A 25,556-nucleotide genomic window follows, 5' to 3' on the forward strand; every position below is an offset into this window, starting at 1 on the left:
TTCAAGGGACGCCGCATATAGGAAACAATTCGTACTGGTATTTACACAACAACAAAAAGAAACGCAGATGTGAATCACCACTTGTCCTCACCGGACTTGCGAGCCTAGTCAGAATACGTTAGTGTTGGAGTTCAATAGCGGGAGGTTCTGGAGTGGATGTATGATAGGCGTACCGGCACGGCGTGAGCTCCTCCGAGCTCCTTCTCCAGACCATCAGCATAGGTCTTAGGAGCACTGGGCTTGTCAGGGTAGTAGAGGCTGACAACGCCGCAAAGGCCCAGGAAGGTAACCACAAAGACCCCCAGGTGGAAGAAGCCCTTGCGGGAGGAGACGTGGGTATATTGCTCGGGACTAAAGACACCGAGAACCTCGTTGTCATCGTGGACCGGCTCGCCGAAGTTTCGCTTCTCCTGCGCATCCCACCAGCCGCCATAGGGATCTCTGAAAGATCGCTTCACGCGGGGAGGGTTCTGGTAGCCGCCATTCTGTCACACACAGTTAGAATACCGTCATTGCCCCATCAGAGCGATGGCACAGCGGCCATATTGACGCCGTACCTGAAGAGGGTCTTCGATTTCGGCAGCACGGAGGGCCGCGACTTGGGAGAAGGATGCGCGGGGGGCAATAGCGTGGCGGGCAGCAACCTGGGGCAACCGCCGGGCTAAGATCCGTTGGGACAGCATCTACGATTGGGAGTCAGTAACAATGAAAATAGCAGGATCAGATCGGTCATGATCAAGTGGGATACTAACTGCTCTGCCAAAAGACCGGAGAAATCAAGGGACGGTGGGTGACAGGAGGGATTGAGGTGAAGTGACAGGGTTTCGATGATGGAAACGGAGGTTTGCGGCATGGATGCCTGAGGCATCAACAGGCATCCAGGCGCGGCGCGCTTACAAGTCCAAGTGTCGTTCCCCGACGAGAAAAAACCATCATCACGCATTACCCCATCCTGCCGATTTTTCCGTCCCCATCCGCGCCAACGTGCCGATAAGCATGCCAAACTTCTGGTGGCAACTTGAATCGATCATATCTACCCGTTGATGCCCATATCGCCTACTCCAAGCGCGCCATCGTTGCGATAACTGGGGTTAGCTACGCAGAAGGCCCCTGTCGTCTGCGGCTTAAGCCATGCAAAACGGCAGCCCCAACGGCCCATCACCCCAAGATGAACTCTTAACGCCGGTACCTGATTCTCCACGTCGCGAAGATTCGGTCTTGCAAAATCCGCCCGATTCTGGCCCCTACGACTCGATCCCTTCCGACCCGAAAGACGAGCCGAAAGATGACGAAGCTACACACGATCTAGACGGCCCTCCATCTAAGAAGCGGAGACTCACAGACACGACTCCGTCGCGCCGCTCGACTCCCCGACAATCCTCGCCGCCATGGAAGAAGCCCGGGATAGAAGGACCAACCTCATTCGTTGTTGAGGGTCGACGCCGATCAGGGCGGCAGAACGCGCTCCCTCTGGATCTGCAGCCTCAGTCCGATAAGCGACAGACACGCGCGGCGCAACAAACATATGTGACCAAGAACTCTCGCAGCGCGAAACCAGCTACGTCCTCACCGTTGGCTGTGACGCAGTCGCGTGCCGGTCTCAACGGTAAGCTTGGTGGCAAAGCAGCTGTCAATGGGTCACCTCGGACTGGTTCCACCAAGGGCGTCGCCAGTAAACAACAAAAGGTCTCGCAATCACCAATGCCTAAACCAACACGCGCGCGAGCGGGATCTCGGAGCTCCGGTATCTCGCAGCGCCCTCGTCCCAGTCTGAACGGCACCAGTCCACGTCAGCTTCGCGATCGTCCATCCCTTTCGAATACCTCCCCTACGGCTGCCGGCGGCTTGGATGATACCAATGGAAATGTTGAGGAGGTGGAAGGTTCACAGGTTGTCCCGCGGCTCCGAATCAAAGTGAAGAAGCCAATTCTTCCAATCCGACATCCAGGACACGTGTCTGGCAAGAAATATGACTCTTTCAGAGAATGGTTGGATCGCGAGGATGCTCCAAACCTCCTGTCATCGGAAGAGGCTTTGGAGGAGGCCCTGCGGCGTCGTGAAGTCTTGAATGCAGTTAAGCCTGGTGGCCCATTGAGCGAGGAGGTTTGCTCGGCATATATTACAGACCAGCAGGAGGAACCCCCGCCTCAGTATTCGCACCAGGACCATCTGGTGAACCACGCATTATACTTTCAGAAGCTTCTGGAGAAGGAACAAAAGCGCCATCGGCAAACGGCTAAGCTATTTGCGCAATGGTGTGCCGACGCTTATCGAAAACGCCATAAGAACCCGGAGGACATTATTCGTGAGCAGCAAGAGGAAGTCCGTGGGAAGCGCAAGCAGCTGGCCAAGGATCTCCAGAAGATGTTTGATTTAGCACGCGCCGAGATTGACCGCGCCCGGCTGGCCCGTTGGGAAGAAGAGCGCAAGGTGCAGGACCAGCAGGCTCTTGACCGGGCCATTAGGAAGTCCACGATGCTTTTCGAGAAGCGCCGATCTGAAATCCTAGGCGAGGTTCCCAGCGATGCTCCAGCTACGAGCGACGATGAAGGTGACGTGGACTCTGCATCGGACTCTTCCGGGGAAGATGACGAAAGTAACATGTCCGACTCGGAAGCTGAATCTGACGATGAAGCCAATGTCGATGCTGATGCTTCTTTAACCGCCGAGGAGCTTCGATTGAAGTACGCCAATCTACCCGTCGAGGACACGGACCAGATGTCCGTGACTTCAGGAGCCACAGATCCCAATGCAAGTGAAGCCGTGCCAGACGAAGCTGATTCCCAGGCAGTTTCTGGGGATGCTCAGTTAGACGACGTCGATTCTGTGTTGATGGATGATAGCGATGAATCTACCGACATGGACGATGATATGGGTGACAGTGACGGCGATGAAGAAGAAGGATCGAGCGAGGAAGAATCGGAGGAAGAAGGCGGTGGATCTGGCTTGCTCGGCTTCTTTTCGTCCAAAGATGCTGCTGTGCCTGAAGGCAAAGGGGAAGAGGAGGACGACGAAACCTTCGATGTCGAGAAGTACCAAGAAGTGAAATCACCAGAAGCTGAGGAGATTGGTGTCGAGGATCCCGATGAGGTTTCCCTTGTTCCTAATGGGATGACACTCGACGATGGAATCTCAGCCGAGGGCACACCTTTAGAAGTTGTCGAAGCCTCCGAAGAAACTCCTGCTGGCACTGACGACGCATCCATGATCGACACGCTCATTGAGGATGGACCTATGGAGCCCACTGCTGTTCCAGAAGCCACGGAGCTGACTGAGGATGTTGTCCTGTCGGAGTCCGTTGATGTCGAGTCCACACATGACATGCGACTCAGTGGAGAGGTATCCAGCGAGGCCTCTCCCGGAACCTTCGCCACCAAACCATCTGAACCCGAATCTGTCTCATCGTACGAGCCTGCAATCGAAAAGGCACTGCAGACCAGCCATTCTCCTGCCCCCGGCTTAAAAACCCCAATTCCGCATCTCCTGCGCGGTACTTTGCGTGAGTACCAACATTACGGTCTGGATTGGTTGGCTGGCCTCTACCACAACCATATCAACGGCATCCTGGCTGATGAGATGGGTCTTGGTAAAACCATCCAAACAATTGCCCTGCTTGCACATCTTGCTGTAAACCATGGTGTCTGGGGTCCCCATCTGGTTGTTGTCCCCACCAGTGTCATGCTCAACTGGGAGATGGAGTTTAAGAAATGGTGCCCGGGTTTCAAAATTATGACATACTACGGCAATCAAGAGGAGCGGAAGTTGAAGCGAAAGGGCTGGACTGATGACAACGCATGGAACGTGCTGATCACTTCGTACCAACTGGTTCTGCAAGATCAGCAGTCCTTGAAGCGAAAAGACTGGCATTATATGGTTCTGGATGAAGCGCATAACATCAAGAACTTCCGGTCGCAGAGATGGCAGGCTCTTCTCACGTTTAAGACTCGCGCGAGGCTGCTTCTAACAGGGACACCGCTTCAGAACAATTTGACCGAATTGTGGTCTCTCCTGTTCTTCCTGATGCCCTCCGATGGCCCCGGTACCGGCGTTGAAGGGTTCGCGGATTTGAGGGACTTTTCTGAGTGGTTCCGGCGGCCGGTGGAACAAATTCTCGAGCATGGAAGGGAGACAATGGACGATGAAGCCAAGCAGGTGGTCACCAAGCTTCACACTGTTCTCCGTCCCTATCTCTTGCGTCGAATGAAGGCCGATGTCGAGAAACAGATGCCCGGCAAGTACGAGCATGTCGTTTACTGTCGACTGTCCAAGCGCCAGCGCTTCCTATACGACGGTTTCATGTCGATGGCCCAGACGAAAGAGACCCTTGCCTCTGGCAACTTCCTCTCTATCATCCACTGCCTCATGCAGCTCCGCAAGGTCTGCAACCACCCAGATCTCTTCGAAACAAGACCTATTTCCACCTCCTTCGCAATGCCCCGGTCCGTGGCTCTTGAATACGGAGTGAAGGAGAGCCTTGTCCGGCGTCGGTTGCTGTTTGATCACCCTCTTACCAAGGTTGACCTTGATTTCCTCAACTTGGCTCCCGTGTCCAGGGAGGATATCTCGCGACGACTCGCCGATGACGGTATCCGCCTGATGGCATTTGGACCGTTCAAAGCCCTTCGTGAACGTCAATACCAGCGAACCAACTGGAAGATGGAGTTTGACGGGTCCAGCATGGAGAACATCCTGGAGTCCCTAGAAAACGCAGCCCGGAAGAGGAGAATGGCCGAACTGGAGCGATGTCTTTACTTTGAGTCCAAACGCCACGGTCGCCGGCCTGTGTACGGCAGCAGCTTGATCGAATTCCTAAGAGCTGGGACCAAGGAGCACGCCCTCGCCAATGCCCCCTTGAGGAAACGCAACATGGCTGACTGGCTATCGAGTCGGTCGTCAGTCCTTGCGTCGATGATCCTGACCGTTGAGGAACGTTCCCGCGACATGGATGGCTACGTACAGCACTTTGCCTGCGTCACCCCTGCTGTCGTCGCCGCTGGCATGACGGAAGCTGCGTTGACACCCGTTGAGACACGACTTTTGACCAACACCTCCAAAGACCAGCCGTATGATCCCTTCCATGAAGCGCGGATGCGCTTGTCTATCGCGTTCCCGGACAAGAGACTGCTGCAATACGACTGTGGCAAACTGCAGCGCCTAGACAAGTTGCTACGGGACCTCAAAGCGGGCGGCCATCGAGCCCTGATCTTCACACAGATGACGAAGATGCTCGATATCCTGGAGCAGTTCCTCAACATCCACGGACACCGCTACCTACGTCTCGACGGAACTACAAAGGTCGAGTCGCGACAGATGTTGACCGAGCGTTTCAACAGCGACCCTCGTATCCTAGCCTTCATCCTGTCCAGTCGATCGGGCGGTCTTGGTATCAACCTCACGGGTGCCGACACAGTCATCTTCTATGATCTGGACTGGAATCCCGCCATGGACAAGCAGTGTCAAGACCGTTGCCATCGTATCGGGCAAACGCGCGACGTCCACATCTACCGCTTCGTGTCCGAGTATACCATCGAGTCCAACATCCTCCGCAAGGCCAATCAGAAACGCATGCTGGATGACGTGATTATTCAGGAGGGCGAGTTCACCACGGACTACTTCACAAAGTTGGACACGCAGGGCTTGGCCGAAAGTGACGAGCGAGATGGTCACGACGAAGCCAGCGCAGCCATGGATCGGGTCCTCGGTAACCGTGTCACCACCGGGACCCGTGCCTTCGAGCAGGCCGAAGATAAGGAGGATATCGATGCGGCCAAAAATGCGCAGAAGGAGCTGGAGCACGCCGACGATGGCGACTTCGAGGACCGCAGTGCCTCACATGGCACGCCCGCCCAGGTCGGCACACCACTGGCCGGGGCCGGGCCCGACGATGGTACGCCCGCTCTTGGCATCGGTAGTGAGCCCCAGCCTAGTCACATCGATGACTACTTGCTTCGTTTCATGGAATGGAACATGCGAAACGAGCCCCTGGTTCTACCCCGGGACAAAAGCAAGAAAAAGTCCAAAAAGGGCAAGGAGCATCACCTCAAACGGCGGCGCTGAGACCGTCACCCTCAGCCTCTTACCTCTCCTGGAAGGTTGCATATTCGGGGGTTAAAATTGGCAGGGACTTCCCTGTCTTCCACATAAGCTCCACTCAAGCGTTTCACAATTCAATTCTTTTGAGTCGGGCTTTTGAGTCGGGCTTTTGAGCCGGGCTTCGGGTACCCAATTGAGCTGCACTTCGCATCTTTCGTTAATCGGTACCGAACTTTCCTTCCTCGCCTCATGGCGTTTTTGACCCCTGGCCATGTGGTATGTGGAGTCTTCCATCTTCTGGTGTTCCTTGCAATAGTGTCGAACGAAGTGGGATAGGAAGAAGTGGAAGGAAAGAGGACAGACAGTGCGAAAGACATGAAGAAGAGGCCTGAGCTGAGAGCTCATCTCATCTGTACACTACTGGAATTTATTAGCGTGTTTGTTTGTTTTTCCTTTCGTTTTTTTCTTTTTGTATAATGCTGTGTTAATATCTACGTTGATCTTCTTTTTCTCCACCGATCCACTCCACTGCATAGCGCAGAGATTCTCATCCTTTCCTTCTGGGGATTGGTCACGGCGGTTCTGTGCTTCTACAGGCTGCTTCCTTAGTAGGAATCCTATTCCAGAACGGCTCCGGTCGAATGCGTTCCAGCCTATCCTGGTACCAGGCTTTCGATAGAATTCCCCCTCTCGACTTAAAATCACGGAGAATATACTACTTTTGGTATCCAGTGGAACTTTGCTCTCCCCGACACGATGGATCGACGACTCGGAGCTGCTCGGGACCCTGATCTTCGTTATCAGACTTTCTGGCTTCTGCACTTTTGACCCCGGTCTTGGAGTATCACGGAGGCAAAGAAGGGTCCGTGTGTTCACTCTCGTAGCGAGGCCCCGTGTTTTAGGTTCCTTGATTTGTTTGTTTCAGACCAGGCCCCGGTGTATAGCTGGATGGGTTCGAGTTGGAGACAGGGTGAAGCATTACCATGGGTGTAGGTTGGATCAATGGCAGGGTAACTTCTAGGCCAGAAGGATATCGCAGCCGGGAGTACGGATAATCCACTACCACATGGAGGGAAACCAGGAATACCTGACGATCCTCTCGGGGCTCCGTCGATCCTCCCCCCTGTATCCCAGTCTCGGACGGACTGCCGAGAACCAATGCCGAGTTGATCTCTCGCCAAGCCATTGGACGATGTTCGTCAAACACGCCCCACCTTTCGGGGACCTAAGTGGGGCGGGTGAAAGTGAAGAGGAATACGACAGAGGCCTGGGGTCGATGGAGACAGTTGGAGTAAGAACCATAATGTAAACCTTGTTGCAAATCCGGTTTCCACGGTTCACGTTCTGCAGAGGATGTCAAGTGAATCCAAGGACCGATGATTTCCCCGCGATGAAATGAAGAAGTGTTCTCGACGGGGCTGGAGAAGATGCAAATTATTGCGAAATGGAGATTCCACTGGATCCTGCGCGTGATGTGACTGGAGAATTCACCGTGCAGGGCGACATTACCCGGGACCTGCACCAATGGAGATCAGAGGTGCGGAGATCTCTTAAAAATATCGACCGGTCTGATTGACCCGGTTTCATAAAATCGACGCAAGCCGGTCACCTCATTGGGTCGGCGAAATGGCGCGAAAAGACTGGGATTAACAATGGCCCGATCGGAGGCAGCCTAGGCGCAGATTAGACGCAGTCGGGCTGTGCCAAGAAGAAAGCCTATGCCTAAATGGCTAATTGCGGTGTCTGGTGTCTCAGCGCCTCTACATCTCCGCGGCAGTGTGTGAGATCTTTGATCGTTTATCGTGGGCGCAAAACGCCCCAGGGGTCAAAGGCCCCGTAGACCCAACCCCACTTCGCCGATCACGCCGCTATAGCCTGCCAGTCAGCGCAGACGGCAAGAGGCGCCGCTGCGGTTTGGGAACTTTCTAAGCTTTCGACAAAAGAAATCTCTAGGGTTTCGGGGCTTTCGGCCGGTGGAAACTGGGAAATGAAAGTGGACAAACTGGGATCAAAGATCAACTCCTCCCGTAGAACGAGCCAGGGTAGCGATGGTCCCAGAGCCCCGGCGAGAAGGCAACCCTAATTGTGGTGTTGCATTGTTCTATACTTCGATGAAAAGGAAAATATTCCCCTGGATCCAAGGTTGACAGCTCGTAGATTGTGGGACAATATGGAGGTCGAACACCCACATGAGTGGTTGGCGGTGGGTGACAAAAGCACCTCTACGAAGTGGCGACAGGACCGAGCTTCTGGACTTTTGCTTTTCGCGGGAATCTGCTCACCCCAGGTGAGGCGTATGTACAGTATACCGGCACTGCGGGTGTGAGGGAGGCTCTGTCCTGACTGGGTATTTGAGGTCGATTGTGGATATCTACCACGTCCACTATTGAGGACCCGGGAAGATCTCGGGCGATCCACGTCGTGATCGATTGGCGCAACCACGAACTGGTACCCCACTCGGAGCGTCATTATTGGTTTTGTCCGCGAGGAGTCGGCTTCCCACGAGACGGCACACCCGCCCCGAGAGCTTCCTAGCGTCTTCGCTCCTGGGAGACTCCCTCGATTGACCGCAAAGGGGAAGTAAGCACCGGCAGCAAGCGCGGCAGCAAGCGCGATGCGATATGGATGAACAAGCTCGAGGGAGGCGATAGGAGGGGGAGAATTGACAGGGTCCAAGGCAGTGAGTTCACCGTGCCGTTGTTTCAGAGGTGTAGGAGGTTTACCGTATTGGGGCACCAGTATGCCATTTCCAAAATTCGGCTCTGCGCACATGTCGAAATTCTATCGGAACGAAGGTTTGGAACGCCCAACGGCTCTTGTTTTTCTTATTTGGGAAGTTGTCCGGTGAAGAGTCCACTCCAAGGCACCGCGTGAGGATCCCCGATCGGCGATGATCGGCGGACCTTTTGGGCTTCAGAGCCAGCCGAACGCACGAGTGGAACCCGTTCGGACTGGTGGAGAAGGAACGTGAGGAGAGAACCGGGCTTATCAGGCTGCGGAGCTCGATCCACAAGGCTAGCTCGGTACCGGAGATCCAAGTGTGCATCACCACATGACCGGGATAGGCTATCCACGTTGTGTAAGGTCGTTGGTTCCAACCTGTGTACAGGGGTAGGAAGCGGAGGAAGAGCAACGAGCAGTACACCAGGAAAAGGATGGATAGATCAACTCTCGGCGGTTTCTTTCAGTTCGCGCAGCAAAAGCAATGCCGGGTGGCAGATGACCAGTCGAATCTGGGCCATCTCATCCATCGCAGGGGAGGGGTTTCATTCACGAACGCCGATGCGCCAAGGGCCGGACAGAATTGGAGGTTGATGGTGCCATATGTCAATGACCCACAATCATGAGGATCCTCGGCGATCCACGGACCACGTCAAGAATCGTCATGGTCAATCCCGGAATGATCGACCATGCGTGGAGGCCGCGGGCGCAACGCACTGAGCGTTTGGTGACAGGCCCGTCTGGGAGATTGGTGCCGCAGCCTTGGTTCCAGACTTGTTGAGTCTATATCGCGCCTCCCCGGACCCTCGGTTTCCACTTTCACTGCTCTACTTAACCCTCTTTCCTCCCCATCCCCTCTCTCGCTTTTGATTTGTACCTCTACTTTACTTGGAGGTATACAATCACACACTCATTGACATCCTTCATCGCCTATCAGAATGAAGACTTCCATATCTTCGGATGTGTGGGAGAAGAAGAAGGCCTTGATCGCCAAGTTGTACATGGAGGAGGAATGGCCCCTCAAGCAGGTCATCAAGCAGATTCGTTCCGATGATTTCAATCCTAGGTGAGTGCGATCGTCGTTCAAAGCTCCGGTTCTTGTTCTGATTCCGATCCCAGCGAGACTCAATTGCGAAGTCGTTTAAAGAAATGGCGAGTCACCAAGCCGTCTCGCCAGACTCGCAAGCAACCCCAGAGATCAATCTCGGGTGACGACGAGTCTGAAAGGGATATGAAGAGTACTTCGTCTGTCTTGTCTCACAATCGCATGTCTCCCGCCGCCAAGGAGATATCCAGCAAGCGTTCGGACTGGCCTGCACACCCAGCCTACGTCTCGTCCGACGTGCACTCCGTGGACCATCAGAAGTGGAACGCTCCCTTTGCCCAGCAGTTGACGCGCACCCTGTCGAGCGAGCACGTTCTTGCCTCGGACAGACATGCCGTCCACCCTTTCTCGGAGTACAGCCCGACCACCGCCTCTTTCGAGCTGCCCGCTCAGACTTCTCCCGTGAGCGAGAGCCTCATGCTCAACGCCACCTCTGCCGCGACGCCTACCTACACGGCATACCCTCTTTCTCCTGAATCCTGCATTCCCAGTCCCGGATCATCGACTGAGCCCGCATTGGCCCAGTGGCCTCCTCGCACCTTCTCGGCCGACATGAACCTCAACCCTGCTCTGCACCCGGGTCACTGGTACCAAATGCCGTTTGAACCCATCACTCCCCCGGCTGGCGTGCCTCATTCTGCTCCTCAGGCTCCTTCTGCACCTCTCTACCGGGATGAGGTGTTATACCGGGATGATATGCAATACCGGGATGAGATGCCCATGGTCGCTCATCACGGCGTCTATCCTCCTGAATTCGTTCACTATGGAGAGACCCCCGAATACCTCGGCTACGATTCCAAGTCTTGGAAGCGTGGTATGTCTCTACAGTATGATTACTACAGGAGGCCCGACCACGAGAAGAAACCCATGCCCTCTTATGGTTACCCACCCGCGGGCATGGTGCCGCTACCTCCTTCCCAGTGTGCACCTCTGGCGTCGTACATGGGCCAGGATCCGATGGCGCAGAAGCCCCCTGGTGTGGGATACTAAGTGGATATGTGGCATATGATACCTTTATACCCTGTTTGATTTTTTTGATTTTTTCTATGGGATCCTATGAAAATGGGTGGCGCTTTGTATCTAATAGATTCTTTGGTGTACAACATACTCGGTGTTGCGTTGGGAGGTCGCTTTGTTTTTGGGTTTGCGGCGTTGGCACGGCTTTTCTCTTTTGATACCTCTTTGTGAATTCGTGTACTTTTTGAAATTCTGAAGAACACTATGATATGATTTGTCTTACTATGTTATCTACATAATCAATGGTCCAAATAACCTTCATCGTTGATCTACCTCCCCGTTGCCAAGTCTTGCTTTATCCGACGTTGAACCTCGGCATCCGGCGCGGGGAAAAACTCCCCAAAAGCTTCCCCAATCTCGCTTCCATTGTTCTCCATCTTGTCACTCTCCATTATCATTGAGCCCTGTTCCTTTGTTCCTCTGCAGGGCAATTCAGTCGCAAACGGTCATTCTTAAAAATGCGCGCTGTCCAAGTCAGCGAATATGTCAAGGTGCGCGACTCCGCTATCTCCGATACACGTCCGCCACCCACCACAAAAGAGCTCACACACAATACAGGGACCCTTAGATCTCAAGGTGACCGAGGTCCCGACACCAACTCCAGCTGCAGACAAATACCTGATTGAGATACATTCAGCCGGTACCAACTTCTTCGACATCCTTCAGATTCAAGGCAAATACCAGCACCAGCCTCCCCTCCCATGGGTCGGAGGTGCTGAGTTCGCCGGAACCGTCACTGCGGTGCCAACCTCCTCCAACTCCCCTCGGTTTAAAGTCGGCGATCGTGTCTTCGGCGCAACTCAGGGTGCATATGCTACTCATGTTCTCGCCACCGAGCAGACCCTCCTCCCCGTCCCCATGGGTTGGAGCTTTGAAGATGCCGCTGGTTTGTTCGTCACCGCACCCACCTCTTACGGGGGTCTAGTCCACCGCGCCGGCGTCAAGGCCGGTGACTGGGTGCTGGTTCACGCTGCGGCCGGTGGAGTCGGATTGGCCGCCGTGCAGATAGCTAAAGCCATGGGCGCGACGGTCATCGCCACAGCGGGAACGGCGCGCAAGCGTGAGATCGCGAAGGAGTTTGGCGCGGACTATGTCATTGACTACACCGATAAGAGCTGGCCCGAGGAGGTCAAGAAGCTTTGCGCTGCAAACCGGAGCGGTAACGGCAAGGCTGGCGTTGATATTGTCTACGACCCCGTGGGTATGATCGAGACTAGTTTGAAGTGTGTTGCATGGAATGCCCGCTTGTTGGTTATTGGTTTCGCGGCTGGCAAGATCGAGAAGGTCGCGCTGAACCGCGTGCTGTTGAAGAATGTCAGTATTGTTGGCTTGCACTGGGGTCAGTATGCCAAGTTTGAGACCCCGACCGTCGGTACTGTCTGGCAGGGGATCTTCGATCTTGTTGCGCAGGGAAAGTTCCGCGGCACTGCGTTCAAGGATGAGAGCTTCAGTGGCCTGGAGAGTGTGCCCAAGGCATTGCATGCGCTAGGCGGCCGCGAGACCTGGGGTAAGGTTGTTGTGAACGTGGTGGGCAATGAGAAGGCCAAGAGCAAGCTCTGAAGGAGCACTCTACGGATACAAGAGTATATACGAGAGAAATGTATGAATGCATATTGATTGATGAAACGTGCATAGAGTATAGATTTGGATGTAGGTGCGCAAGGAGTCATGCTCTCGTAGTAAAATACGAATTCTTCCGAAGAAGAGACCGAGCAAGTGTAACATGAACTATGAAGGCCCTTTTCTTGCTCTAGCAACTCGAAGCAAGAAGAGTCGAGGTCCCCTCTGACGAGGTTCTTCCGACTCGCAATCCAGCTCCAGTCGGTCACGGCCACAAGACGTGGCGCTGTGGTGACTGTCCAATGAAGGGTCCGTGGATCGTCCGGGTAGGACTGGGACAGCTGGATTGAGGAGTTGCGGCGTGTGTTATGTTTGGCGTGGGGGAGTGATGAGAGAATACGGAGTCGATCAGGGGTAAATCGGTCCTAGCAGTAGTCAATATAGACGGGGGTAAGTTGGATGACATGCAGTGTATGGCGCAGAATGCATCATCAGATTCTGGCCAACATGCAGTTGAAGCACCGGATGGAACGAAGTGAAGGTGAAGATGGAAAATCCAGTCAACGCGGGAAAGGCCTTCGCTTAGGGATTAGTCATCACGACTAGTCCTCTGCCAGCTAACTACCCAAAGAAGGAAGTTGAAATATACAACCTTAGTTGTGTAGCTGAATGCATGTATAGCTGGATGCATTTATAGCACGAAAATAGATCAATAATGGTAGCGGATATTTGAAGAGTTCCTTGGCTTTCTGTAATATGTTGTTGCGCTGCGAATGTACGGGCTAGCGTAAGGTATGAGCCAACTATCGCATGCTCTATCGCTATTGTCTAAATTTGTTAATTACCTAAATAAAAATATGGCTTCGGACAATGCATAGAGGTTTCTAAAAAATAGTTATGCTAATTCTATACTTCCTTCTCACGACAGTCCAGGCAACAGATGCGGGTGGATATCACTGGCTCCAAGAATCTAAAGTTCCCATATAATGAGCAGGTTACGAGACAAAATGCGAGCAAACTTTGCAGGTGAGGGGTGCCTTAGTGGTAACCATCATACAAGACCCTGGAGTTGTAGCCCAAGATTCTCGCCCTCGCACAGTGGGGCTGGCCGCCCCTGAGGCTCACATCCGCCACATCAACAAATCATCCACACCCCAACAATTTATCCAAGTCATAGCTCATGCTATCTCGGGCATCCGATGCCGGGGCCTTAGCGCAAGGCCAGCTCCCCTGGCTCGCTGTCATCCCCCCTGAGATTCTGTCGCTGATTCTATCGTCTCTTTCCAATCGGGATCGAAAGTCTCTGCGACTGACATATAAAGTGTTTGAGGAGATCACGCCGTTATGTCTCTCGCGTATGTTTCTATCCGCTAATCCCTTGGATATTGAGGTGTTACACGCTGTCGCAGACCATCCCAGGTTTCGTCAGCAAGTCACAGATAATCTGGGACGATGCGCGCTTTATTACAACACCGGCCCTCTCAGAAGACGAATGGTTCGATATGATAGAGTGTGGAATTCAAACCCCAAAACCTCGACCCCCAAAGATTGACCCTGAATATAATTGCCCCCGTTGGTTCGTAAAAGGGTATAAGGAGAACATCGATTTTATAGGGCAGCGAAAGAACTTCGACCGGGATCTCCCCCACCACATCGCACGGCAGAAACAAGTTGATGCATAGATGTCCCTATGAGATTGCTAGAAACTTTATCAGAAGTTATTATAGCAGCAGGATGAGGCCATATCTTCTCGGCGTGACGAGAATGCTTTTATTTATGCCCTTGACCAATTTCCAGCCCTGGAAAGAGTCACCGTTACACCCGCGGCACAAGGGTGGCTTTATTCTCCCCTATATGAAACGCCTACGATTAGGTCGCTGCCTTACGGGCTCAACTATCCCATTCCGCGAGGATGGCCTGGAGCGGGTTTAGAGATGTATCCGGATCCGATTCCATGGTCAGAGGCGCCAGAGGCATATAAAGAGCAATGGCACGGGGTTCGAATTGTTATCCGCATTCTGACGCAATACAAGCACAATGTCTCAAAGCTAGGCTTTGATTCAGTGTCACTCAGCACCGGCATCAGTTATATGACGTTAGAACAACCGTGCGATGAATATGATCACTTCTTGGCGATAACGAAGCGCCCGGGATTCAGCCACTTAGACCTCTCTTTATTTGTTGGTGGAACTGGAACCTATATTAAGGTAATAATCGTTGGCCCGAAGGCTCTACGCCTTAAGCCACCAATCAATGAATCTCTGGCTTGGCTGAGGCCAATGTTTCTGAGTCTGCGTTCACATCCAATGATCAACCACCATAGCCTGTTCTCCCCCAGATTACCAACCTGTCTATTACGCACTCACACTTCTCAACCGGGTCACACGACGCTCAATTGGTGTCCACCATATTTTCACCGTATAATCACCCTGTCTTTCTCCTTTGAAGCAGAATAGGTTTTATTGTACCGAATAACCCAGCACATACGACCATAGGGTGTGGAGAACAGGGCTTCCCGTCCGCTCAGCCGTACTTAAGCCACACGCCGGCAGGTTAGTAGTTGGGTGGGTGACCACCAGCGAATCCCTGCTGTTGTATGTTTTTGTTTTTGTTCTTTGTTCAGCCTGACCCTAGCGCCTTCTACTAAGCGCCTCCATACAAGCTGACAGGTGCCATTGTTGATGCAGACGACGTGTTAGGCAATTTCACTATGAACTTGGCATCCTGCAATACTTCTACCGAAAGCAGCGAAAATCTCATGACGCTTATTGATTACGCATGGTCTATTGATGCCGGCTGGAACTGAACTTATCCGGAAATTGATAGACGTGCACATGAAGAGAGAATTTTGTCTTGAACATAGCATTATGACATGCTGGACCCTCAGAGCATACGGTGGTTACGAAAACTGTCTCTTTTCCTTCAAAGATGAGTGGTGTACATTCCAAACTTTTCAGAGAGAGAGAGAGAGAGAGAGAGGAGGGGGGGGGTTGGTGAAATCATTTACCCTGGGCCGTCGCCAACGATATGCAGGATACAACAATCATTACAAATATCCGTGTATGTACATATAGAAACCCACTTAAACAGTCTCCGTCCCCTGTCAACTAGTAGGTTTTGTTCGGTGCACTTCGTCTAAGGTCAAATCATCATGTCTTAGTCCACCTCAACCTTAGTAGCTATTGAAACAAGAAATCGTTGACAACCGCACTCGCGCCTTGAGGGTTAGCCACATGAACAAGGACCTTGCCCCTGGCACGCCCTGAACGAAGTCTGTCAAATGCCTTCACGGCATCCTCGAAGTCATACTTGCTATCAAACTGCAGCTTAAGAGCTCCTTTCTGAACTAGTTCTCCGAGCTTGACAGTGTGCTCCTGGGTATTTTTAAAGAAGAAGATGACGTACTTCCTCTTTCCACCACCTAAAAACGAAGGCCAACCCACTCTTCCAACAAAAGTAGTCAAAGCCGAGGCCCCAACCTGCATAAATACACCGCCAGGTCTTAAGAAATTATGACACTGGAAGTATAAATCCGACGGCAACCCAATATGATCAATAATATGATCATAGACAATCCCCTTCTTCTTTAATGCCCCAACAAGATCACCAACTGCTGTGTAATCAATAACCTCATCGGCCCCAAGCCTATAACACAACTCAACATTCTTCGTCGAACAAGTCACGGCAACAAAACATCCTATGTACTTAGCAAGTTGGATTGCAAAAATTCCACACCCTCCAGATCCACCATTAATAAACACCTTATCACCCTCCTTCACATACCCATCCAAAGCCTGATACGCCGACTGCGCGGCAATACCTAAACTCGCCGCATCATCAACATTTACGCCCTCAGGAACAGGCGCAATTAGTTTTGACGAGATAGAGAGGTACTGAGCAAGTGCACCGAACTTCACCGGCATACTATGACACCCGTAGACAAGCTGGCCTGTTTTGAAAGGCGCGCCTGGGCCGGTGCTCACTACGCGCCCGCAGAAGTCCATTCCGGGGGACGCGGGCATACCGATAACCAGGTGGCGGACATGCGGGCCCATTTCGGGAATTTTGAAATCGGCTGGGTTGAGCGCGGTTGAGAGGACTTGAACGAGCACCTCGTCGCCGTTTAGAGGGGGCGGGACGCGCGCGGACGAGTCCAGATACATGTTCTTCTCCAGGCCGGAGGCTGTGCCGCTGTAGAGCCAGGCCTTCATTGTTGAGGGGGGTGGTGGTAGATCCATTTTGGTGGTTGTGGATAAGGAGGTGTTTGTGTACAGAATTTTTGGCTTTTTCTTGGAGCTTGATGCACGGGCCGATTGGTGTTCACCGCTTTGCGAGGGTATTCTTCGTAGGCTTCCTATAGCAATGTCAGAAAATATCATTTACTGGCGCCCTTAGGAGCACGAGTAGGCAGCAGTGCGGTTACCGTCAGAGCATATCAAAGAGCGCAAGGCAAGGTAAGATGGAATGGGCCAACCAGCTTCAAACATTGGGGTGAGCGATCGGGTTGTTAGTGACCCGCTCAGGGCGGGTGACTAACATCACCTTGTGCTCCGGGAGCAGGTAACTTCTCGAGGCGGTAGCCTTACTGTCAACAATATTACAGGATGAAAGTGTGATTAAATGCCGTGGCGAAAATCATTGATAGAAAATAAGTGCACGAAGGCACCAATAGGGCTTTAAATAGTTGAATACTGCCTTAAAAGGCCAGGAGACCCGCAAGTGAGAAGGGGTGATTGCATATTAGGTTTGAATCTTATAACCTTGCCCTCACTTAACCCCATAGTCTATATCTCTAGTCAATATAGTTCTCAATCTAATTCTATTCTAGCAAGTCTATCATTGAATCCTCAAAACACCAAGATCACTCCAGTCGAAGAGATCCGTAAGCCTCGGCTTTGTCTAGCGCATCGGCAATGCGCGATCCGTCTCCCTCGAACAGCATCCCGTCGTAAGTCATCGCGCCTATAATGCAACCGACAATAGGGGCGAAGAGGGGAACAACGAAATAGTAGTTGGCCGCCGTAAACACTTCTGGGCCATAGATGATAGCAGAGAATAATCTCGGGCCAAAGTCTCTAGCGGGGTTAAGAGCCTGGTATTATTAGTGGAATTTCATAACCTGATGAGCTAGTGAACCTACGTAGCCGGTCTGCCAGCCCAATGCCGCTCCAATCATACACAGGAGTAGAAAGAGGGAGAGCTGCGGAGCAGGAAACCGATGGGTGTTCCCCGGGTCGAAGATGCTGAGAGAGCCAAACATCAGCACAGCTGAGCCTAGCAGCTCAGAAAACACAGCCTCCCAGTTCGACTGGAAGAATGCAGCTGGATAGGTGGAGAAGATGCCCGCTGAATGGTGACCGCGCGGGCTCAGGATCGATCCGCCGGGAATGGTATATTCGGGATCCCAATCGTTGATGGCCGAGCGGTAATTTATATACACGATCGCAGCGCCGACGAACCCGCCCAGGAACTGTGCAACCAGCTTGGCCGGGATGCTTTTCCACTGTCCTGCAGATGGACGCACAAAAGCCATGCAGAGAGTCACAGCCGGGTTGATGGTCGGTCTGGGATCAGACAGATAGCTAGCTAGGCAGACGGCAGAGGCCCAGGCGATGTTGATGGACAACCAGGTGCCGTACTGGTAATCGGACAGCAGGCATTGAGCGACGACTCCATCCCCGATGACGATGAGCAGGGCTGTTCCGAGAAATTCAGCCAGATATGGCTTCAGTGCCCGACGAGGAATCATTTATACTGATGATAATGATTTTAATTCTGTCTCCCCTAAAATCCTAGCCCCCTGAGAGGGGTTTTGATATAAACAGGAATTGAGGACCGTGACGTCATTTAACTCGGACCTACCTAATTCGGGATGCCGATATCTTCTTTATCTTCATCTCGAACCTGCCGACGGGCCTTCAAAACGAAGGCGGAGGGCAAGATGACTATGCAGATCCTTCAGCTACTGCGTAGGTACCATTCACGGGTTCCGAATTTCGTAAGTCCTTTAGCTATTTAACCTCAAACGTTACTCCGAAGTCCGATGCCCTTGATATTTATTATATTTTCTGTGTTTACTACCCGATACACATTGTAAGCAAGGACCCTAACAAGGTTTAAACTCCCCAACTAGAGCTCTGCAGGGTCTGCATATCCTGGCCAATCATCAACTGCACTCCTAACATGCACTTTCAAGGAGAACAATAGACAGGGCTTAAGCGAAGCCTGTGCTGATCATCCAGCTCACGTCATCTTTAGACGAAGCGGCAGCATCGAATTTCCTCCTTCTTCCGTTAAAGAAAACACTGATCATAACCCGAAGCCAAAAATTCTAGCGAAATGGCTAACACAAACAACGTCCTTGGAAGTCTGGGTTTTCTCTCCTCGAGCGCCCCGGATTTGCCTAGGAAAGACCGAATCTATTAGGCTCCCGCTCACCACTGACGGTAATTGCGTCATATTTGTCTCCGGTTACCTAAATGGCGGTCTACCGCCATTATCCCCTTGTCATCCCCTGTTGGCTGGTAACGATAGGAGACGGATATCCTATTACCAGTAGCTACATCAATTTTCTGAATGACCGAAGAGACTTGGTGTTTGTAAATTCACGAGAAGCTTAAAAGATCAAAATACAAACTGTCTTTTTATTCTCTCACTTCATATATGTTTTCCATTTCCAACGTTGCCGACCTTACGCAACCAAACAAGAGCGACGACCAAACTAGACACGTTCATTGCAAATAGAAACCAGAACGCTGCACGGTATCCTGACAGTAAAGATTCTGGACTTTGTTTGTCCTCTGCTGAAGATGTTCTTTCGGTGATGCTATTAGAAATTAGGGCAACCAGAGCCAGACCAATGGTTCTGCCGATTTGTGAGACGGTATTGAACACCCCAGATGCTAGACCTTGAGTCTCAGCGGGAAACATGCCCGCAATGATGATGTTTGATGCGGTGAAAAGAACGTCTGCGGAAACAGGGTTCATGCACATGGCGAAAAATACATAGCGCCAGTACGTCCACGCTGGATTCACGAGCGCCATGAGAAGTGGAGAAAAAGAGGAGATGACCGTAGCTATGCTGATAATAATATTAGCCCGGACACGATGCAAGATCATGCCTGTGATGACGCTGACCCCAAAGCCAACAACGGAGACCGGGATAAATCTCAATGAAGTATTGAGCACAGACAATCTCTGCACATCTTGGAAAAAAAAGTTAACGACTTGTTCAAAAGCGTTGAAGGAACCCCAAATCATGAAGACAATTACACAGATACATGTAAAGGCAGCCTGCTTCCACAATGAATTCTTGATCAAGGTAGGCTTAGAGCGGCGCTCCTGTCGGCCTTCCCACAGGACGAAGCCAAGAAGTAGGACGCCAAAGAGGCATAAGAGCACAATGGTGGCCGCTTCATGAATATTGGCTACATCATCGGTTATAATTCTATCAGGAGAAGGTCCAAGTCAGCAACCTCCTCTTTATCTATTTCATTAATGTGGATTCAATATACGCTAAAGCATAAGATAACAGAGCCAATGCAGGGCTTATAATGAAAGCTCCCACCCAGTCAATGCCAAACACCATACGAGTCCACAACACGCCTCTTCGGCCTTCCTTGTTCCTGGGCAGCTGCCACCACGACAAGAGAAAAGCCGGACCGTTGGCAATGGCCGCGCTATTGAAGCCCCAGCGCCAGCCAACAGTGTCGGCGAAAATACCACCGAAAATGAGTCCGACCCCAAAACCAATTGGCTGACCAGAGCCCATCAAAACAAGAGCGGAATTTCTGAGCTTCCCGGTGGGAAGGTGCTCCGCGATGATACTCATGGCAGATGGCAAGCAGAACGATACCGCCACGCCAGAGATAGCTCGGAAGATAACGAGCTCGGTACCCGATCGCGCAAGACCGCTGGCCATGGAGATGATGCGGAGGAGAAAACACCCCAACAAAAATAGTACTCTATTGCCCACCGCGTCCGACATGGCGCCAGAAATGAGCAGTGTACATCCGGTAGCTAGAGTGTACATCTGAACTGGCCTGAGAAATCCGGTACATGTTAGTTGCCTCAGCTTCAATGGTATCTTCCATGAATTTAAAGGTGTTTAGAGCTCCGACGGTACGACCCAGCTTTGAGATCACATACCATAGCTCCATTCCAGGGCTCAAGTGTAAATCGGATGAAATCTGTGGAACAGACACAGTAGCAAGGCCACCAAGGTAGGAGCTGAAGAAAGTGATGCAAGATATGCAAAAAATCAAAATCACTATAGGGGCGTTCGTCGGTCCCGTTCCCTCATTGCTATCTGGGTGAGCATTATCCTCCGGGGCTTTCTGCTCCACACGAGGTTGGGATTCACTCCGATTGTCCATTTTAGGTTCAGCCAAAGTTCCATTTGTTGCCGATGCGGCCGACATAATATGGAGTGTATTGAGGTGCCTTGGAAGAGGCCCAGTCGTGGGCGATATGGTCGGCAAGAAGGGGAAAGAATTTGGAACTCGAGGGAAGCGATGTTGAAAAGCCTTGTAAGCTACCAAGCGTCCCGAAGTAGCTACGGCCACAACATGGAATTGACATCACAGATCGACTGGCAAAACTTCTATAGCGCAAACGTGGAACCAGAACCCTTCTCGAGACTCGATCTCCGATTGGTTGCCCACATTTATGTTACTGATTTGAGAGGCCTTGGCCGAGGTTGGGCTGCCGGCGCAAGTTGCTTTAGCAGGTTCATCTGGCCGAAAGAGAAGCCTTGGCATCCCGTCACTTCTGTAGATCCTTGTGGCGTAGACTACCTTAATAGGCTTGACGTTAAGCTTCACGAAGGCCGAGGCTTCCTACATATGGAGGAAGCCTTATCCGGCTCTTGGTGTAACATCAAATTGAATAATACCGATTGCAGCCCCCATCTGCGGGGCCTTCCTTTGGGACTCTGTCCGGTCCCCGACGGCCATCAGGTGGGTCATGCATCTTAGCGGAGCAGTAGATGCAGTCAGACGGGACTGATCCGCTCCCGTTCTGGCCGTGGCCAGCCAATACAATTCCAATTCCAAGCACTCTTACTTTCCCTTTCCTGGTGCAGGTGTAGGTTTTCTCACGCCATCAACAGTCATTGCTTCTTTTTTTTTTTCTTTTTTTTTTTTTTTTTTTTTGGTTTTACTGAAAACCCAAGATGACAATACAGTATGAAACACTTCGGTAAAATCTCTAAGAGTTGATGCAACCCTGGAAGAATAGGAGCGCTTTATTCAAAGAAATGACCTTGTAGTATGGCTACGTCTGGATCAGATCAGTGAGCTGATCTGTCAACAAGATCTATGGATACTACTGGGTTGTGATTAATGACCATGTGTGGGATCTAACTACATTTCCCCCCCAATATCCGGGGGGCTTTGCTTGTAAGTCGCCCGCATCCAATCCCGGTCTCCATGGCTGTTTTTTCCGACAGATTATGTACATCACGTGTCACCGTGGAGAGTAAGTGCGTGGACGAAAGCAGATGAAGGATGTGGATCTATAGATTCAGGGTCCGACTCGGTGATAACTCAATGTTCATCTAAAGCTCACTTTCTATCCCAAAATACCGAGCGACTTCAATCAGACCTGAGCCTCCAACTCTAACCCAAAAATCGACAAACCCCTCTTCTCTGGCTCGTGCAACGTCTTTACTATCCCATGCTTCTTCCAACTCTCTCTCGATATAGATTGTCTGAAACCCACACTTTTTGGCGGCCTGCAAGTCCTGAAGATGGGCTGCGACAAGACAACATTGCGAATTCCTGAACCCGAATCTGCGAGCAGCACCATGATAAGCCTCTGGCGATGGCTTGTAAGCAGCTAGATGCTCCGCACTGGTAATATGCTTGAATGGCAAAGAAGTATGTTCTTTTAGGTCCTCGAGGAGCTTTATATTGCCATTGGATAGAGTAGAGGTTGAAAATCTGGTGTTCAGCAACGAAAGGCCTGGCACACTATCAGAGTATGGGTCAAGTCTATGCCAAGCGAGTGTCAACTTATTGAGATCGTCCTCATTAAATAAATCCCGGAGAAGCCATTTGATGAGAATCTTTTCCAAAGAAACGCGATTGTACTCATCTACCGAGACAAAGGGTTTAGATGGATCGTAAGTGTTTCCAAAGTTCATATATGATTGATGCCATTCCGCAGAGATCTCCAGCCAGCTCGAAATGGACATATCAGAGACACGTGCTTGAACATCAGCACTTAGATGTCGACTGTGATCTTGTATAGTCCTTTGTGCTGCGGCGTTCAGTTGGTTTGCGATGCAACGTCTCCATTCCACAATTGTCCCCAAGACATCGAAAAATATTATTGAAGGGGAACCAGCCTGTGGCATCTTTATCGAAGATTCTTTGAGAGATACCAACAAATGAAGGCTGTTGTATAAACTGTAGACTATACCTAAAAGTATAGCTGATTCGTCGTCAGTTACAGAAACACCATGGCCTCAAAGATGCCTTACAAGAGAAAATGATAACTTTACCCTGAGGAATTGGTGTAAAAGTAACAGATACTATCAAAATGGGATAAGGCTTTTTAAAACGTCGATATGACTCAAAATCAACTCTTTCATTAACCTCGGGATTGTATTGCTTAGGGTCGCATGTGATTGGGAAGTGGAAAATCTCAACAAGGCTCTCGTACTTCGGAAAACACTAAACGGGAACGGCGAGACGCTGAATTAAGCATCCCGCAGTGGGTCTTTCGGCCTTTTTCAAATTGGGTTAAATATTCCTCGATCTAAAGGATCACTTACAATCAATGCTAGTGCAGTATAGCTGGGAAAGGTAGTACCGTACCCCCAAAATTGTATTCAGTCTAATTGAATTCACAAAGGGAGACGGTGCTATCTCGGTCTCGTCTACAATTGACACATCCGACCGACCGGTTCATCTATCAGCAACAGTGACCTCCACTGAACCACCCCCGGACGACGGGTTCCAGGTGTCGGCCCAAGTTGTATCGGGCCACCTGGTCGAAATTGGTGGGTTGCATCATCGCAAACGAAAATTTAGTGCTTTGCTAATCTACTGCATGGACGCGCCACGGAATTCTTTTGGGCTGTTCGTTGTATGGGACTTGTCGCCCTGATTATGGTTCTCATTATTCTCGCGCTCTTACGTCCGAGGCTTCCTCCCCGCAAGTCAGATCCACTTGTTGAACGAGGAGCATTCAAAGAGCCAGCTTATATGCTTTTCACCCTTGGGGTATTTCTCCCATTTTGGACACTGTAATTCGCTTTCTTCTACGTATACTCTCGAACTCTATTGTCGATGCGTGACGCTGACCAGATTTCCAAATTTAGGTTCAGGTTTATGCGACGGAAAAGCCGCACCTTTCTTATTCAGCTGCCGTCAACCTTATTATCGTCATCAATGCATGCGGTATTCCAATTCGCGCGCCCTGCGGATACTTGGCCGATCGATGCATTGGCCCACTTAACTGTCTGATTCCCTGGATAGGACTATGCGGTATTCTAATTTTCTGTTGGGCCGCAGTTCATACTGTCGCCGAACTCTATGTATTTGCCGTATTCTACGGTCTGGTCTCGGCAGCCGCTATGGCTTTGTTCGCCGGTACTGTACCTTCCTTGACTGAAGACCTGAACAAAATTGGAACTCGAGTTGGAATGGCGCTCACGTTGATGAGCTTCGGACCCTTAACTGGCCCTTCTGTCGCGGGGGCGCTGATAGTTCGGACGGGAGGTAGCTATCTTTCTGGACAGATCTGGGCAGGTGCGGCCTTGATTGTAGGAGTGTTGACTCTGGTTGGGGCGTGCATCATTATATATGGACCTCATCTTCGAGTGAAATTATAGTGTCCGTCGAAAAAACAATACTTCTCATCCAGTCGTGAGCAATGAGCATATGATGGGGTCCACACGGTGGATGAGCGAAATGTTGAGGAATCAGCCTTGTTATACCGCCGAGAGCTCCTACAAAATACAGTCATGGCCAGGTCCATTCGGGTATTCCAAGGTTACACGTGGCGGGCGCCACTGGCTTTGTGCGGGTGAGACATGACCCACCTGGGGAAATGGCTGCCTTTTAGCGAAACTTGGGTGCGGAGCAGCACACTGCGGCTATACCAGGAAAGTGTTTCGAGCAATCTAAGTGATTTTTTCGGCTAGGTTTCGGGTACCCACCCTCGGACCAGGTTGAGAAGGGGTTGGGGTGCCCATCAAGGGCCTTGCGGGGGTAGACTCAACGCAATGTCGATCTCTTTCTATTTCGTGTCACTATTGTCACAGCGCCTAGGAATTTACGACGGCATCATGTAATCCAATTGCAATTTGTGGGGTTCTGATCATCGCACAACTGAAAATGCCTTGGAGGCTATCGAGCTCACGAAAGGTAGTAGTGGTAGTGGACCCGCCAAGACGTACTATTGCCTAAAGCGTGACGCTCTAGCTAAGCCCAAACAAGGTATACCCCCTGTTAGCACTAAGTTTGGCACGTGAAAGCCCTCGCCGTATATATAGTGAAGCCTCGTTTCTTTCTCTTGTTTTATTTCTTTGCTTTTCTTTGCTTTCCTTTCTTTCCCTTCTCCCATACTCAGTCAGGTACGTACGCTCACGTCGCTTTTTCCTACTACCCCGTGACATGATTACACATCCACACATATCCGATATTCATGAAGGATAAATCCAACATAATTAAGCAGACATATGAACTGTCCCCTCCTTATCTGTCATTTATAATATACAGAGAAGCGCTCGACTAACGATACGCTAGGAATAGTACAACATTGACTGGCTTGAACGTCTAGTGGAAATGTCCACATGGCCTAAGATATTGATCGCTCATCAGGCCAGCGACGAGAACCACCTGTACACGGTGCTGGCTACGAACCTGTTGTCGCATGACAGCAACGCCGAGTATCCTCAACCTACTGTCAGACACCAAGGGTGTTGGGTGACGTGCAGCCCTTCACCTCGTAGATAACTCATAGGCTCTTCCTCCTCTCTTTGTCCTTCTGTGCCAGACAGGACGACTCCTGTTTTTCATGGCGGCTGTGTAATAGCCATAATATTTGTCGTTAGGCCACCCAGAAGGGGTATTTGCAAGGCAATGATGTCCCGCATGGCATCACCTAGACA

General features: G+C 51.2%; 10 protein-coding genes across 10 annotated transcripts; 5 read left to right on the forward strand and 5 right to left on the reverse strand.

Annotated features, from left to right (window-relative positions):
• Positions 1-74: 74 nt before the first annotated feature.
• Positions 75-683, reverse strand: N7498_006220 (uncharacterized protein; the record flags this gene model as incomplete). The annotated part of the gene is made up of 3 exons (XM_058453282.1): positions 75-104; positions 174-485; positions 558-683. 3 exons carry the CDS (start codon positions 681-683, stop codon positions 75-77), a joined length of 468 nt encoding a protein of 155 aa, XP_058307473.1.
• A 448-nt stretch (positions 684-1,131) lies between these two features.
• Positions 1,132-6,057, forward strand: swr1 (putative SNF2 family helicase/ATPase (Swr1); the record flags this gene model as incomplete). The annotated part of the gene is made up of 1 exon (XM_058453283.1): positions 1,132-6,057. One exon carries the CDS (start codon positions 1,132-1,134, stop codon positions 6,055-6,057), a length of 4,926 nt encoding a protein of 1,641 aa, XP_058307474.1.
• A 1,836-nt stretch (positions 6,058-7,893) lies between these two features.
• On the reverse strand, positions 7,894-8,805 carry N7498_006222 (uncharacterized protein; the record flags this gene model as incomplete). Its single annotated transcript, XM_058453284.1, has 2 exons — positions 7,894-8,112; positions 8,428-8,805. The coding sequence occupies 2 exons, from the start codon at positions 8,803-8,805 to the stop codon at positions 7,894-7,896; spliced, it is 597 nt and encodes a 198-aa protein (XP_058307475.1).
• Positions 8,806-9,692: 887 nt separating this feature from the next.
• Positions 9,693-10,849, forward strand: N7498_006223 (Clr5 domain-containing protein; the record flags this gene model as incomplete). The annotated part of the gene is made up of 2 exons (XM_058453285.1): positions 9,693-9,820; positions 9,874-10,849. The coding sequence occupies 2 exons, from the start codon at positions 9,693-9,695 to the stop codon at positions 10,847-10,849; spliced, it is 1,104 nt and encodes a 367-aa protein (XP_058307476.1).
• Positions 10,850-11,334: 485 nt separating this feature from the next.
• Positions 11,335-12,436, forward strand: N7498_006224 (NADPH:quinone oxidoreductase family protein; the record flags this gene model as incomplete). The annotated part of the gene is made up of 2 exons (XM_058453286.1): positions 11,335-11,367; positions 11,435-12,436. 2 exons carry the CDS (start codon positions 11,335-11,337, stop codon positions 12,434-12,436), a joined length of 1,035 nt encoding a protein of 344 aa, XP_058307477.1.
• Positions 12,437-13,616: 1,180 nt separating this feature from the next.
• Positions 13,617-14,118, forward strand: N7498_006225 (uncharacterized protein; the record flags this gene model as incomplete). Its single annotated transcript, XM_058453287.1, has 2 exons — positions 13,617-13,791; positions 13,856-14,118. 2 exons carry the CDS (start codon positions 13,617-13,619, stop codon positions 14,116-14,118), a joined length of 438 nt encoding a protein of 145 aa, XP_058307478.1.
• Positions 14,119-15,615: 1,497 nt separating this feature from the next.
• N7498_006226 (NAD(P)-dependent alcohol dehydrogenase) lies at positions 15,616-16,674 on the reverse strand (the record flags this gene model as incomplete). Its single annotated transcript, XM_058453288.1, has 1 exon — positions 15,616-16,674. One exon carries the CDS (start codon positions 16,672-16,674, stop codon positions 15,616-15,618), a length of 1,059 nt encoding a protein of 352 aa, XP_058307479.1.
• A 623-nt stretch (positions 16,675-17,297) lies between these two features.
• N7498_006227 (uncharacterized protein) lies at positions 17,298-18,185 on the reverse strand (the record flags this gene model as incomplete). Its single annotated transcript, XM_058453289.1, has 2 exons — positions 17,298-17,528; positions 17,577-18,185. The coding sequence occupies 2 exons, from the start codon at positions 18,183-18,185 to the stop codon at positions 17,298-17,300; spliced, it is 840 nt and encodes a 279-aa protein (XP_058307480.1).
• Positions 18,186-19,093: 908 nt separating this feature from the next.
• N7498_006228 (Major facilitator superfamily domain general substrate transporter) lies at positions 19,094-20,856 on the reverse strand (the record flags this gene model as incomplete). Its single annotated transcript, XM_058453290.1, has 3 exons — positions 19,094-19,883; positions 19,951-20,478; positions 20,585-20,856. 3 exons carry the CDS (start codon positions 20,854-20,856, stop codon positions 19,094-19,096), a joined length of 1,590 nt encoding a protein of 529 aa, XP_058307481.1.
• A 2,437-nt stretch (positions 20,857-23,293) lies between these two features.
• On the forward strand, positions 23,294-24,275 carry N7498_006229 (uncharacterized protein; the record flags this gene model as incomplete). Its single annotated transcript, XM_058453291.1, has 2 exons — positions 23,294-23,527; positions 23,763-24,275. Coding segments are annotated over 2 exons (747 nt in total), but the record flags the coding sequence as incomplete, so codon positions are not given.
• Positions 24,276-25,556: the final 1,281 nt, after the last annotated feature.

The sequence above is a fragment of the Penicillium cinerascens genome, assembly GCF_028974065.1.
Source record: "Penicillium cinerascens strain IBT 15544 chromosome Unknown contig_6_segment0_segment0, whole genome shotgun sequence".
Lineage (NCBI taxonomy): Eukaryota > Fungi > Ascomycota > Eurotiomycetes > Eurotiales > Aspergillaceae > Penicillium > Penicillium cinerascens.